This window comes from Diospyros lotus, chromosome 13 (genome assembly GCF_014633365.1).
Source record: "Diospyros lotus cultivar Yz01 chromosome 13, ASM1463336v1, whole genome shotgun sequence".
Classification (NCBI taxonomy): Eukaryota; Viridiplantae; Streptophyta; class Magnoliopsida; order Ericales; family Ebenaceae; genus Diospyros; species Diospyros lotus.
The window spans coordinates 1,328,252-1,344,264 of record NC_068350.1 but is presented as its reverse complement, the minus strand read 5'-3'; the positions used below and the strand labels follow the sequence as shown (position 1 = coordinate 1,344,264).

Genomic DNA, 16,013 nt, shown 5'->3' with positions numbered 1-16,013 from the left:
TACCTTATAGAATTCTAACTTATAACTTTTACTAGCTTTTAGAAGGGGTAGAAATTGGCTTTTTCAAAGCTAGGGTACCCCACATTTTACAATTTCTGCTTAAATAATTATATTTTATGACAATTTTGCCCTTATTTTTAGCAAAGAATTACTCTCTTATCTACGCAATCATGGGTTTTTCTTTTCCACCGCCATTTCCATTTTCAAATCTCTTCCTCTCTCTCGTCATCTTCCTCTCTCTCTATACTTTAATTAATTTTTTTATAACACTTGAAACTTATACATATACACTAATTAATTTTTAAATTATCATTCTATAACTACTAAGGGTATTATGGATAATTATACAAAAATAAGTTATTTTACAGCTTATGGTATCAAACACCACAACTATTTAACTACAACTTCTAAGAAGCTGCAGCAAACAGGTTCACAACTTATTCTAAGTTTTAGAAACTATAATCTAAGAAGTTATAAACTATAATTTCTTTAATTAAGTTGCAACAAATGGGGCCATCATTTGGGTTGTCCATATTTTTTAGGGTAAATCACACCAAATATCACTAAACTTTAGTGTGTTTTTTATTTTGATCACTAAACTTTAATTCTTTTTAATGTTGATGTGCCCTGCAAACTTGGAGAATCACAAGACCTAAAAAAGTCGCGAGATATGGACATGAAGCTCAAAGGCCCAACAAGTTGTAAGCGATTAAGGAAACAAGCCGAAGGAGCAAGAGGTCAAGCCGAGACCAAGTGAGAAGGACCCACTCAGCACAGTTATGCTGAGTGGGTACGATATTGTTTTGGTTTTTTAGGCATAACTCTCTTATACGAGCTTCGATTGAGCTGATTCAAATTCCTATGGAAAGATAAAAGAATTATCTACAACTTTTATATTTTGAGTTTTTAGAGATTCAAGCTTCATCAAGGCTTAAATTGGGCTCTAAGTTGATGCATCTGCACTATTAAGGCTTAGAGTCAAGTATTGAAGGAAGATGGATTCGAACCAAGACAAAAGGGAAAATAAAGGCATGAACGAGTGGGCCCCCACATGGTCATAACAGGGTGGCCCCCCACTTGGTCATGGGGAGACCAATTTCCCCTCACTTTTCATGACCCACTTAGTTATGCCGAATGGGTTCATAATGCTTTGATTTTTCGGCCATAACTTTCTCATATGAGGTTCGATTGAGCTTATTCAAAGTCTTATGGAAAGTTAAGAGAATTATCTACAACTTTCATGTTTTGAGTTTTGAGATATTCGAGCTAAATCAATGTGAAAATAGGGTATGAAGTTGAGGTACGAGAACCACTCAAAACCAAACCAAGGAAAATGACAAAAAAAGGCATGACTGAGTGGCCCCTCACTCAGTCATGGTCGAGTGGGCTTGGGCCAATTTCTCATCTTTTCCCTCTCGGATGGGCTGCGAAATCATCAAAATAGGCCTCGAGATTCTCGTACTGATTCTCGCACGTCTTCTCTCTCTTATTCGTTATAAATAGGAGACCATGCCTTCATCACAAGGTACGCATTCTTGAGTTATTGAAGTACCATTTCGTATTTTCTCTTGAGATCTGATTTAAGCATCAGAGGGTTTGCACAGGGACCCCCACCCGCGTCCTAACGGTGCTTTCATTTTGTAGGTCACTCGGTTATCCGAGACTACTCGTCACCTCAGGTCACTCGATCACCTCAGGTCACTCGGTTATCTTGGGCCACCAGGTCATCAGCCCACCAGATCATTAGCCCACCAGATCATCAGCTCTATTGGATTACCAGATCTGCACATCTACCAGATCCACTTGCTCGTTAAAATTCTCATCAGTGAAGGCACGACTCCCAAGACTTTTACATCTGCCCACAAGTAAAAATAGATGTTGCATTTTGGCAACAACAAATGTGATCACAAAAGTTTAAAAAGTTTTGCAATGCGATCATATATAAGATTTTTCAGCCACTTTATAGCTGGAGTGGGTGACATAGCGCTGATGTGGCAAATAATAAAAATATTGTGTAATAATATTTTAATATAATATTATTATATATTGACACGTGGCACTTTCTAATTGGTTGTCATTGCATAATAATTTTTATTATTCGTCACATTAGCTAAAAAATCTTATATGTAACCATATTATAAAATTTTTTAAACTTTTATAATCACATTAAAAAGAATTAAAGTTTAATAACTAAAATAAAAAATATATTAAAATTTAATAATCTTTGATGTAATTTAGCCGATCTTTTGCCAATGTCTTTCTCTTCTTTCTTTTTGGTTGGGACCTTTCTCCTAGTTTTTTTTAGATGGTAGATTTGTCCCTAATGGTATCGTCCATCAAACCTCGTAGATGGTTTTATAAGAAAGAGGAATTGTCAACATCAGTTTGGTTGTTCGGATTGCAACTTTATGCCGCCTAAATTGATTTTAATTATTCTCTAAAAAGAATATCAATTTTGAACTTGAACCGCTGCCACGAACAAAGCTCCAAACGGGTCCCACATATGAAAACCCTCACAAATGCTATTTAGACATTTAGTTTTAATATTTTTAGTAATACTTATATTGATATTACATAAAATATAATATAATATAATATTAATGCACGAATATCATAAAAAATATCACAACTGCGTGTATAAATAAATATAGTTTTCTATAACCAACCCATGTGAATCACGTGATAGTTTATTTCTTGGTTATAAAACAATCAAATAGAAATTATATATAATAAAATTGAATTAAATTAAAAACAAAAAACCCAAATCAATTAACATAATTGAATTTTATTTAAATTAAATAATATTTTAAGATTAAGTAATAATTAATGTATAAATATTAGCTGATATAAATTTTAAACCTTATAAGTGCTTATTATGATTTTTTGAACCAAAAATAGTCTTTATAATTACGTTAAATCTGGAGAATAATAAGTATAATTTATTAAGAAATTATAAAAATAAAATTATATACAAACATATCACTCCTGAGTCAGTAATCTCTTAGGGGGTGTTTGGTACGGGAGAAGTTTTTAAATTTCTGAAATTCATAATTCTTAGGAATATTTTAGAAATATTTGATTTTCAGGATTTATGCAATTCTATATTTGGTAAACTTTAAATATTCTCATGAATATTGAGTATTCTTTTATGAGAATCTTACATTCCTATGTTTGGTTTAAATGTAACATTATTGGGAATTCATATTATTTTTTTAAAATTACCATTATTTAATTTTTTATTTAAAAATGATAAATTCATTCTATTATATAAAATATTAGGATTCATAGCATTTTTAGAAAGTCAAAAAAATGTCATTTTTTTACACATTATATATATATGCATGTGTATATATATAATATATATATAATATATATGTTTGTATGAATATCTACTTTAGTATATATATATAATATTTTATAATAAATAATATATTATATTATAATATATATTTTTATATTTAATATTTATATTATTTATTATAAATATATTACATATATATAATATATTTATATGGGATTATAAAAGAGTAGGGGGTGTTTTAGTCTTTTTCTTTGTTAAAAACATTCTCAAGTCTATAGAAAACTTGGATTCTCAACCCCCATAGAAATCTTTTTGTGGGAAAGTTGCTTAAAAATTATTATCGGGAATCCTATTTCTAATGATTCTTTTTATAAAAAAATTATACCAAATATGAAAATAGAGATTCATAACCTAACATTTCCAAGAATCTTAAAATTTTTCCTGTACCAAATGCCCCTTTAGGATAGTGTAGGCGGTCTGTCACACATATTCAAAAACTTGGGATAGCTTGAGATTGTGGATTTAATTCTATCTTCGTATAAAATTGGCATAATTGTTTGTGTCTATCCGAGATATTAGGCTTGGGGTTCGACTTACGACGAATTTGTCCATACACTTAGGTCAAGTTCAAGTAGATTATAGATTTTAAAAAGGGTGAAATAATTTAGGTTATAGGTTGTATGTGTATTAAGGATCCTTCAAGTTTTTCACAGTATAATAAATAATATATGAATATAATATTTTTTAATGATTGTAAAATGAAAATTTTTGTATATTAATTATATTCCTATTTTTAAAACAAATAATATTTTCTAGAGTGCTTTATAAAATTTTAATACAATTATTAATATAAGTAACAAATTACGTCAGCATGACATTAGCTTTTGGCATTCACCTACATTATCCCCACCTGCCCTTTGCTCGGTGCTTTGACTTGTCAACTTCATAAAATATCAGATTAAATTACAATAATATCCTTAAAATTTTTATTAAATTACAACTTAATCTTTGTATTTTTATAGAAATTATATCAAAATTTTCTCCAAAAAAACAGACATTAAGAACTCCAACTCCATGTAATTGGAAATGGCAACGGGTCGTCTGTTTACTCATTTAATAAATATTTAAAATATATCTTATATATTTTTATTCTTCAAATTATGAAAATTTTAAATATATTATAATTTTAAATAAATAATTAATATTTATTTTCAATAAGTTATAAGCAAAAGTCTTATCAAAAAAACCAAAAAATCTAAAAAAATTTAAAAATTTGTAGAGAATAATTCAAAAAACTAGAAAAACCAAGTTTAATATTTTTAAGAGATCTTAAACTTGGTCTCCCGTAAATCTTAAACCCAATTTTCGGGGGAGATCTTCGTCAAGGTCTCCAAATATGATGTTATCTGAACTTGATTTTTTTTATAATTTTTTAAAAAATTCTAAAATTATTTTAGATCTTTTAGATTTTTTTTGATGGGCTTTTACCTTTAATACATCAATTTTAATAAATATTAAAATAAATTTTATCTCTATAATATTAAATATAATTATTTTAATTTTAAACAATTAAATAGCACCCATTTATTGACTCATTACAATGCCCCTGTGTAAGATGTAGAAATTTGGTTGAAAGTCAATCTAGAGATGATTGAGTATGATTATTCATGGAATAAATTATATAATAATATTATTAATATAATATCAATCTATATATAATTAAAAAAAGTACATAATTTGGTATTCGGTTTAAAGAATTTTATAAGAAATTAAATATATTATATAAGAAATTAAATATTATTTGCGACTTGAATTTAAAAATATATTATATATTATTAGAGAATAAAACGTAAAATTAATTTTTAATTAAAATTTCAAAAATTGAAGGTCTCACATCCTTAAATCCACTAATATAACAAAGGGGCACCCTTCTGGTGTTTAATTTTTTATATCGTCAAATACTGGAAGGATAGTTATTCGGGTACAAAAAGATGCTTAAAAAATAGGACATTGGGTGGGATTTTATCATTTTACCCTTTATTCATTTCCATGTTAGAATGGTAAAGGCTATACTGTTACGTAATTTCAAAATAGTTATGTTGAGAGGGATTCAAATTTTAGTCCAGATTGAAGAATCAATTGAATTCGGTCCGAACAGAGACTGGTCTACGGTTGAAAGTCCTTTAAAAACTAATATAATATTGCTTATTAATAATATATATTATTTATAAAAAACTGTTTGGATGATATATAAATATATATGCATTTTTTAAAAATTTATATTAAAAAATAGATAAAAAAATATTTAGGATTAATTAATGATGATACTAAACCGATCACCGAAGTCTACCTCGAAACAAGTACCTGCAAGTGCGGGGCCTTTAATCCCCCAAGAGAATTCCGACACTCAAGTCAGTAGAAAAAAAAACTCGAAATGAAAAGTCACACAATAGTCAGATGATCCATACCTGTAGAAGTTGATCTCTATTTAAAGATGACGTAAAGCATACTCTGAAGAGATAAGATAACTTTTAAATAAGACGTTGAAAATAATCTCGCTTGACCGAGTGAGCTTCGTTCAAAATCAAATATAGGATGAAGATCTAAATGACACGTGGTGTTTCCTGAGAGTGCCACGTGGCGACACCGGATTGGTAATTTTCGAGGATAGTATAGTAATTTTGCCCTTAGTAAAATATCTCCTCATCAATTAAGATCAAATCAAATTAAACCAACTTGATTCTATTGGTTCGATCTAATAAGAATCTAGAATTGAATCCAATTTGAATCGATTTTCGATGTCATATGAAATTTTTGGTATTTTTTATTATTTAATTAAAAAAACATAGTTTTTAGAAATAAAAATTAAAAAGTATATAAAAATAATCATTGGCTAATTTTTCCAAAATAGTTAGTCAGCTAATTTTAATTTTAAAAATAGAAAAAGCATCAAAATAAAAAGTCAACTTCTAATCCGTTTAATAGTTCGGCATCTCTCTCTATGGAATGGTCAGTTGCAGAGAGCAATGGAACGTGTCGACGGCGATCCCCTCCTTCACACTCACCGGCTTTCCCATCGCGCCGCGGCTAACCGCGTGCTCGGCGTAGTTTACCTATGCGGCATCGTCGCCGTGCTCTACCACCGCGTCGTCGCCGTGCTTCAATCCACCAGCTTAGCCTCCTTCTCCATCTCCGTCCTCCTGCTAATCGCCGACGTCGTTCTGGCGTTCACGTGGTCCACCACGCAGGCGCTCCGCCTGCGGCCGGTGCACCGCCGGGAGTTCCCCGAGAACCTGGAGAAGGTGGCGAGGGAGGAGGATTTCCCGGCGGTGGACGTCTTCATATGCACGGCGGATCCGTACAAGGAGCCGCCGATGCGAGTGGTGAACACTGCTCTGTCTGTGATGGCGTACGACTATCCTCAGGAGAAGCTCTCGGTGTACGTCTCCGACGACGGAGGCTCCGCCCCGACTCTCTTCGCGTTCATGGAGGCGGCGAAATTTGGAAGGCTGTGGTTGCCGTTTTGCCGGAAAAACCAGATCACGGAGAGATGTCCGGAGATATACTTCAGGCTGCAACACTCTCCGAGCTCTGAGACTCAGCACCTGAAGGTATGTGAAAAGACTATTTTGCCCTCGTCTTCTCCATATAAGCTTGTGCTGTTATGTATATATCTCAATATTTATTGTAACTAGACATGGCCACGGTTCATGAACCGCCGGTTCCGGTTCATGAACCGCCGGTTCCGGTTCAAGAAATCTTTGAACCTGAACCGAACCGCCCAAGGGCGGTTTGGGACGGTTCGGTTCCGGTTCCGGTTCGTGCCGGTTCGGTCAACGGTTTGGACCGGTTCGGTCAACGGTTTGAGCCGGTTCGGTCAACGGTTCCGGTTCCGGTTCAAACCGAATTTTTTTAATTTTTTTTTAAATATTGTTGTATTCAATTTTGGTCCTTGTTCCGTTGTTCGGTTCGGTTTGGTTTCGATTTTTAATTGTTAAATGTAATTGTAAATATAAATATTCTCAACCATATTTTTAATAAAAAAACACTACTAAAAATTGAAGAAATATAAGTAATAATTTCATTAAAAATAATTAAAACAACTAAACAAGTATGTAATATAAGTAATTAATTTTTACAAATGTGAAAAATAAAAAATAAAAAATAGAATTAGACTTAATTTCATTAAAAAATAATTACAACAAAAATGTAATATAAGTAATTAATTTTTACAAATGTGAAAAAAAATAAAATATGGACTTGGATCCTACGCATCTTCATTGGAGTCGGAAGTCGCCGTTGTTGAACCATCATTAACCCATTCGTCAGATGATGATGAATGGATAAGTTCTTCTTGACGTCGCATGTTAGCTCTTTCCCAATCATCGAGGCAAACTTGAGCTTCCAATGATTCTGGAGCCAATCTTGATCTTCTTTCGTCCAAAATGTTGCCTCCACTACTGAATGTTTGTTCAACGGCTACAGTTGAAGCTGGAACTGCAAGAAGTTGACTTGCAATAATTGCAAGAGTTGGAAATGTCTCCTTGTGCCTTTTCCACCACTCCAAAATTTCAAAATTTAAACCTGTATCATCACCAAACTCAAAAACTGTGGTTAGATAAGTTTCGAGCTCCGAATGTGAGCTCGATCTAGGTTTTTTCCTCCTTTGATCTAAAAATTTATGACCCCATTTCATTGGTTGGGAGGAAGAGGAATGCGGAGCCATGGATGGAAATGATTCTTCACTACTAGGAGCAATAACATATGCTTCATATAATTGATTGCATAAAGTTCTAACCTTAGAAATTATAATATTCACATCAATTTCTTCATTATTTTCTAATCCTAACAACGAATAATAGTTAGACAAACACTCAATTAAACCATCAAATTTACACCTAGGATCAAATACCATAGTAACAAGAAAAATTTCAGGAATAAATTGATAATAACGTAACCATTTTTCTCTCATTTCTAAAACAGCATGACAAATTTCTTCAACATTAATTCCTTCCATTAATACACCGGCCACATTCATTGCTTCTATTAAAAATTGATGTGAAGTTGGTTTATAAACACTACTAAGTGTATGAGTAGCATCATTAAAAATTCGTAAAATATTCAAAATTGAACTACAAACATTCCACATAGTTGGAAAAATAGGATATTGTGGAATATAATTTGCTGCAAAAGAACACAATAAATCTTTATATTCAAAAGATTGATTAAGTAATTTAAAAGTTGAGTTCCAACGAGTAGGGACATCTTTTGAAAAACGTTTTGGGGTTTGACCATTGGAGGTGCAAAAATGTGCCCATGCTTTTGCAGTTCGAGGGTGTACCCAAATATAAGAAATAACATTTCTAATTGGATCTAAATAAGAATTAAGTGACTTAATACCATCTTGAACACATAAATTTAAAACATGACATGCACATCTAACATGAAAAAATCTTCCACCAAAATTTGGTTGGCAAATTCTTTTCAATTCATTAATAGAAGCAGTATTAGCCGATGCATTATCAAAAGAAATTGAAAAAATTCTATTAACTAATCTATATTCTTGTAAAATTTGTTGAATTATTCTACAAATATTTTCAGCATTATGACTTTCATCAAAACATCGATACGCAAGAATTCTTTTTTGTAAAACATAATTTTCATCAACCCAATGACAAGTAATACCCATATATGAATGAGTTTGCCAATGATCACTCCAAATATCACTACAAATAGAAACATTAATATTATTGTTTTGAAAATATGTTATCAATTCAATTTTTGAGTTTTTAAACAATTTTAACAAATTCCTTTTCAAAGTATTTCTAGGAATTGATTTAAAACTAGGATTAACAAAGTTTTGACAAAATCGAGTAAAACCTAATTTTTCACCAAAACTAAAAGATAAATGATCAATTGCTACCATTTCAGCTAAACCAGACCTACAATTAGCTTCATTATAATGAAATAATTGAGGAGAGTTTGAAGAGGTAGCAAACCCGGATATTTGTGTTTGATCGCGGCTCAATCCAACCTTGAGCGGGTGCTTTGTTTGCAAATGTCGGGCGAAAGTACCATATCCACCTCCTTGCTTGAATTTGTATACTTGATTACAATAATTACAAGATACATCAAATTTACCATCTCCTTTTGGTGTTTTCTTGAAATGAATATTAAAAATATCAGAAGTAGAAATTTTTCCACCTCCCTTTTGTTGAGTTTCACTCTCTTGTGTTTGAAAATTTTGAGCTTCAAACTCAACATTTTCAACATTTCTACCTTCACTTGCCATTTTTTTGAAAAAAGTATGATAATAAAAAAATATAATAATGATAAAATAATATAGTAACAAGTAATAAATAATTAATAATATAATTGAATAAATTGATAAATAACAAAATGAGAAGATTGAAGAAATTGAAATTAAAATATTAAATGAGAGACAAAATTGAGAGAATAATAATAGCTTGAGACTTGAGAGAGAGAGAGAGAGATAGAGAGAAAGTGTGAAAAATGAGTGGGGGAGGGAGGGGTATATATAGATAGGAATTATAAAATTTAAAAAAAAAAAAAAAGTTTGAGGGGGGGGGTCCAACGGTCCAATCCAATTTGGACCGTTGGGGGGGGGGGCTGTCCAACGGTCCAATTTGGACCGTTGGGGGGGGGGGGGGTGCGCCGCGCACGGGGGGGGAGGGGGGGGGGGCCGCGCACGGGGGGAGGGGGGGGGCTGTCCAACGGTCCAATTTGGACCGTTGGGGGGGGGGGTGCGCCGCGCACGGGGGGGGAGGGGGGGCCGCGCACGGAGGGAGGGGGGGTGCACCGTGCGCGGCCGCACGCGCACGGGGGGTGGGGGGGGGGGGCCGGTTCCGCGGAACCGGAACCGGCGGTTCCGGTTCAGCGGAACCGGCGGTTCCGGTTCCGGTTCCGCGGAACCGGCGGTTCCGGTTCCGCGGAACCGGCGGTTCCGGTTCTCCGGAACCTTGAACCGGAACCGGACCGAATTTCGCCGGTTCGGTCCGGTTCCGATTCCGGTTCCGGTTCGGCCGGTTCCGGGTCCGGTTCCGGCCGGTCCGGTTCCGGTTCGAACCGCCGGTCCGGTTCAATTTTGGCCATGTCTAATTGTAACATGGGGGGGGGGGTGAAGTAGTAAATAAGTCAAATGTATTTTTATTTTGAGGTCAAATTAATTATTATATTTTAAAAAAAACACAAATTATAACTGTGTAGAATTATTTTGATTAGAAATAAAGTTATCATTATCAATGAACAAAGTTAAAAAAACATCTATTGTAGTGGCTGACACTAAATTTAAAAGCATAATGATTTAAAATCCTTTACATAATAATGTAGATACAGACAAAGAAAGCAACGCCCCACTTGTTATAAAAGAATTGGGTATATATGTGGAGGGTATTTTAGGTAATTCATGAATGGATGGAAACTTTTCAAAATTACCTAACAGGGTTGGCGGTTAGTGTAATTTCTCAAATTTGAGGGTACTTTGACCGCTAGTTTACAACCTGTTACGACATTAAATCTTGAATCTTAAATATTTAAATAATTGTACGAACTTGATTTAATTATTATATAAAAAAGTGTGATCATGTGCGAGAAGACTAGGGAGTAGAGACCAGCCGTAAATTTTCATGTTTTATATAAAGGACAATGTTTACAGTCCCAATGAACACAAAAAAGGATGGATTATACCGACTAGAAACCAACCACAAATTTTCACTAATAGAGCATGCAAACTATAATAATACAATCTCAGCAAAAAAATAAACAAACTATAATAGTACAATATAAAGTTAAAGTAAGAGGCAACCTTATCCCTCTTCCCTAAAAGATGCAAACACGTGGTTTCCATATATGTACAAACCTGTCAATTTAGGCTGGGCCATGCATTATTTTCCCGGAAAAAAGTCGTTACATGAGCCAATAACTTGAGAGAGTTTTAATTGATTTGAGTTGAGAATTTTATTGAGCTTAATCTTGATTTAGAGTCAGCTTGTAAGTTCGAGTTCGACTCATTAAAAAATTGATGAGCTGAGTTTGACATCAACTCTAGTGTTTGTTGTTGAGCTTTCGTCAATAGATTCGAATTTATCAAAACTTATTAGTTTATTTAAATTTAATTTGATATTTTGTTTTATTATATATACATAAATTATATTATATTAAATGATTAAATTAATATATATAATAATTTTAAATATATTTAATTTAATTATATTATTATAATAATCTAAACTTTCATAACTCTATATTAAATAATATATTTATAAAATTATAAATAAATATATTTATAAATGAAGTTATTCACAAATTATTTATAAATTTCTAATAGAATATATTTACAAACATTTAATAAAGTCTATTAATATTTATAAGAGTTTAATTGAGCGTGTTCGTGAGTTTTAACAAACTCAATCTCGTCTTATTTACAAATTAAGTTTTAAAGTTAGACTACTTAAACTTAGTTCGTTTATCTTAATAAATAAACTCGAACAAATTTTTGTTGAGCTAAATATCGAACGGCTCACAAACAACTTCACTAATTTGTGACCTATTTAAAGAGTGTTAAAAAATGTTTGTTGATTGATTTATAAAATTGATTAAGAATAATAAAAGTCTAAGTGTGCATGGATGTTGTCAATAAGCGGAACTTTGCATTGGAACCTTTCTTCTTGGTAACAAGGGACTAAGGAGAAGTAAACTATGAGTAGCTCTCCCAATACAAGGGATCACTACTATGATTGAGTTTGCCTGTTTGACCTCGTCAGAGGATAATAGCCGCCCAAGTCGAATTCATGACCTGGTAGTGCGACAGTTGCATTAGACAAGGTTTTTATTTTACATTAATATTATTAGAAATTCTGGTTGAACAGATGACGTATGAAGAGATGAAGAAAAGAGTGGAGAGTGCTGTGGAAAGAGGGAAGGTGGAAGATGAGTACATCACTAGCCAACAAGAACGCGAAGCTTTCAACAAATGGACCAAAGATTTTAGCCCCCACCATCATCCTGCTGTTATTCAGGTTTGATTAATTAGCAATAACACTCCAACCCATCTTCTTCTTAAAGCAATGCCCCCACTAATTGCTCTGCAAATTAAGCAGGTTTTGTTAGAGAGCAAGGAAGACAGAGATGTGGCAGGCCGAGCAATGCCAAATCTGATCTATGCATCCAGGCAGAAAAGTAGGACCTCCCCGCATAACTTCAAGGGTGGTGCCCTCAATGTCCTGGTACTTTGTCTAGTACTGCTTTTCTTAACCTATGAAATAATGATTTTCAATTCGAATTGGGAGACAAATTTATTTGTTCATAGATCAAGAATTATTAAAATACCTTTATAATGATATCCATATAAGAGTATTTTAGAGGGTAAAATTAATAAATAGTCACTGAACTTTAAAGTTGTAATTATTTGTTCACTCAACTTTAAATTGTAACTATTTACTCACTCAACTTTACTCATTGTTAACCATCCATTACTCATTATAACTCCGTTAAATATTATAAACGAAAAATACTAATAGAATCTGACGTGGCTAACGGAATCTAACGTAGCAAAAATAAATTTAACAAACACTCACTGAACTTTAAAAATGTAACTAATTACTCACTGAACTTTGCTCAATGTTAACCATCAATTACCACGTTACATCACCGTTTGATATTGAAAAACACCCGTTACATCATCGTTTTATCTTGAAACATATTAAAAACTTTTTATATGTTTTTAAGATCACTTACTTTTCAAACCAAAAGTTAAAAATTAAATTAATAATTTAAATTAAAAAAATTACTGATGCAAATCAAAAGTAAACAAAAAATCTATTTAAATTTTTTTTATCTCCATTACGAACAACGAAATTCACAAAAAAAAATATTCAATAATGAGACTAATAGCCAAAAACTAATTACAAAAATCGTATTTCTAAGAAAATGATATCATATGCATTTTTTTTGTATAGAAGAAATACGATTTTTGTAATTAGTTTTTGACTTTTGGTCTCATTATTGAATATTTTTTTTTGTGAATTTCATTATTCGTAATGAAGGTAAAAAAATTTAAATAGATTTTTTTTTTACTTTTGATTTGTATCAATAATTTTTTTAATTTAAATTATTAGTTTAGTTTTTGACTTTTGGTTTGAAAAGTAAGTAATCTTAACTGTATATAAAAAAATTTTAATATTTTTCAAGATAAAACGGTGATGTAACGGGTGTTTTTCAAGAGCAAACGGTGATGTAACGGGTGATAGATGGTTAACGTTGAGCAAAATTCAGTGAGTAATTAGTTACATTTTTAAAGTTCAGTGAGTGTTTGTTAAATTTACTTTTGCCACGTCAGATTCTGTTAGTCACGTTAGATTCCGTTAGTATTTTCCGTTTATAATATTTAACGGAGTTATAACGAGTGATGGATGGTTAACGATAAATAAAGTTGAGTGAGTAAATGGTTACAATTTAAAGTTGAGTGAGCAAATAATTACAACTTTAAAGTTCAGTGACTATTTATTAATTTTACCCGTATTTTAGAACAAAGATATTCAGTTCGAAATGAGGGGCAAATTCATCCGTTGATATACTAAAGTGACTAGAATACACTTATATTTTGATCATTTTGACCTATTTACAAATGAATTTGGTCTCCCCATATCATGCTTACCCATATAGGCTTTCAAAGATAGATCCGCTTGATCATTTTCATAGCTTGATCTTTTTTCTTTGATTAGATAAAGGTGATGGACAACTATAGCTGGCTTTCCTCTAAAAAATTTATGCAGATGTTTGTAATTTGCGTTCTTTTATGTTTTCCTAACCATACTTAATTTGTATAATGTTTTGAAGCTTCGGGTATCAGCTATCATGACCAACGCGCCTATAATCTTGACTCTAGATTGTGACATGTACTCTAACGATCCTCAAATTGCTCGTCGAGCCCTTTGCTACTTCTCTGACCCTAAACTTACGCCCAAATTAGGGTACATTCAGTTTCCTCAGCGTTTTGCTGGACTCAATGAGGATGATATTTATGCAAGTGACCTTAAACGCATCTTCCAAATCAATCCACCAGGGATGGATGGGCTTGTAGGCCCAATTTACGTGGGGACGGGAGCCTTTTTCTCCCGCCGGGTTTTCTTCGGAGGCCCATCATCTTTCATCACACCTGAGAAGCCCGAGTTGCGGCCAGACCATGCAGTCACCAAGCCCATTCGGGCCCAATCAGTATTGGAGTTAGCCCACCAAGTAGCCGACTCGAACTATGAAAGCAACACCAGCTGGGGTTCCAAGGTAAGCTTTTCTGAGACCAACATGTTTACAAGCTTCTGAAACACTGTTAGGTGAAACCTTTGAATGGGTTTAATTCTGCAGATGGGGTTCAGATATGGATGCCTGGTAGAGGACTTTTTCACCGGCTACCGGCTACACTGTGAGGGCTGGAAGTCTCTGTTTTGTCACCCTAACAGGCCTGCATTTTTAGGGGCAGTTCCAATAACTCTCAATGATGTGCTGAACCAGACCATGAGATGGTCCTTGGGCCTCCTTGAGGTGGGTTTGTCCAAATACAGCCCATTAACTTTCGGCATCCGCGGGTTGGGCCTCATAATGGGCCTTTGTTATGCACACCACGCATTCTGGGGAATTCCTTGCATTCCAGTCACCATTTATGCTTTCCTCCCTCAGCTCACACTCCTCAATGGAATCTCCATCTTCCCCAAGGTACGTACGCATCTTCTAAGCTCATCAATGCATGCCTTTCCTTGAGTGTATAGGAAATAAGCTGGCTCACCTCAGTTCTACTTTACTAAACTGATGTTATTAGTACTGCAAATTGCGTGTTACAGGTCTCGGATAAGTGGTTCATGGTGTACGCTTCCCTAGCTCTCGTCGCGTACGGCCAAGATTGTCTAGACTTCGTGGTAGGCCGGGGAACGCTCCGGCGGTGGTGGAATGAACAGAGGATGTGGATGATAAAAGGGGTGACAGCCTACTTATTTGCCTTAACAGAGTTTGCATCCAAGCTGTTGGGCATGGGCAGCCATGGGTTCAATGTGACCAGCAAAGCAGAGGAAGCGGGGGAGCAAGGCAAGAGGTATGAAGAAGGGAGGTTTGAGTTTGGAGAACATTCCCCCATGCTTGTGTCCCTGGCCGTGGCTGCTCTGATCAACTTAGCAGCTTTGCTTGGAGGGGTAGTGGAGGCTCTGAGGGGGGAGAAGATGGAGGGCTTGTTTGGACAGATGTTCATAGCTGGTTTCGTGGTGGTGAATTGCTGGCCTGTTTATGAAGCCATGGTGTTGAGGACTGATAAAGGGAGAATGCCCCCCAAGACCACCGTCATTTCCGTGGTTCTTGCTTGGGTTCTTTATAAAGCAGCTTCCCTTGCACTAAGCACCTGAGACCTTGGGGCATTGGCTTGCCTGTAATATCATTGTTTTATTGAACATTTTCTCCATTTTTTGTATTGATCATTTTCTCCTATCCATCAATATTAGGACAAATTTAGTTAGATACCAGATATTTTCTCCTATTCATTGCTATTGTTATTTATTTAAGATCTATATACATGATAACAGATAATTATTTGATAATACTACAATAGTACAATAATTGGATATCATAATTGAATTGAATATTTTTTCAAATAACAAAAAACAAAATGCAATCTTTCATTGATTTAACATGTATTGGTGACTCTCAATAT

General features: G+C 33.8%; 1 protein-coding gene across 1 annotated transcript; it reads left to right on the top strand.

The window, feature by feature from the left end:
* Positions 1-6,287: 6,287 nt before the first annotated feature.
* On the top strand, positions 6,288-15,820 carry LOC127789271 (cellulose synthase-like protein G3). The gene is made up of 6 exons (XM_052318137.1): positions 6,288-6,912; positions 12,190-12,339; positions 12,421-12,546; positions 14,159-14,602; positions 14,684-15,031; positions 15,157-15,820. Exons 1-6 carry the CDS (start codon positions 6,328-6,330, stop codon positions 15,706-15,708), a joined length of 2,205 nt encoding a protein of 734 aa, XP_052174097.1. The 5' UTR covers positions 6,288-6,327; the 3' UTR covers positions 15,709-15,820.
* The last annotated feature ends 193 nt before the right edge of the window (positions 15,821-16,013 follow it).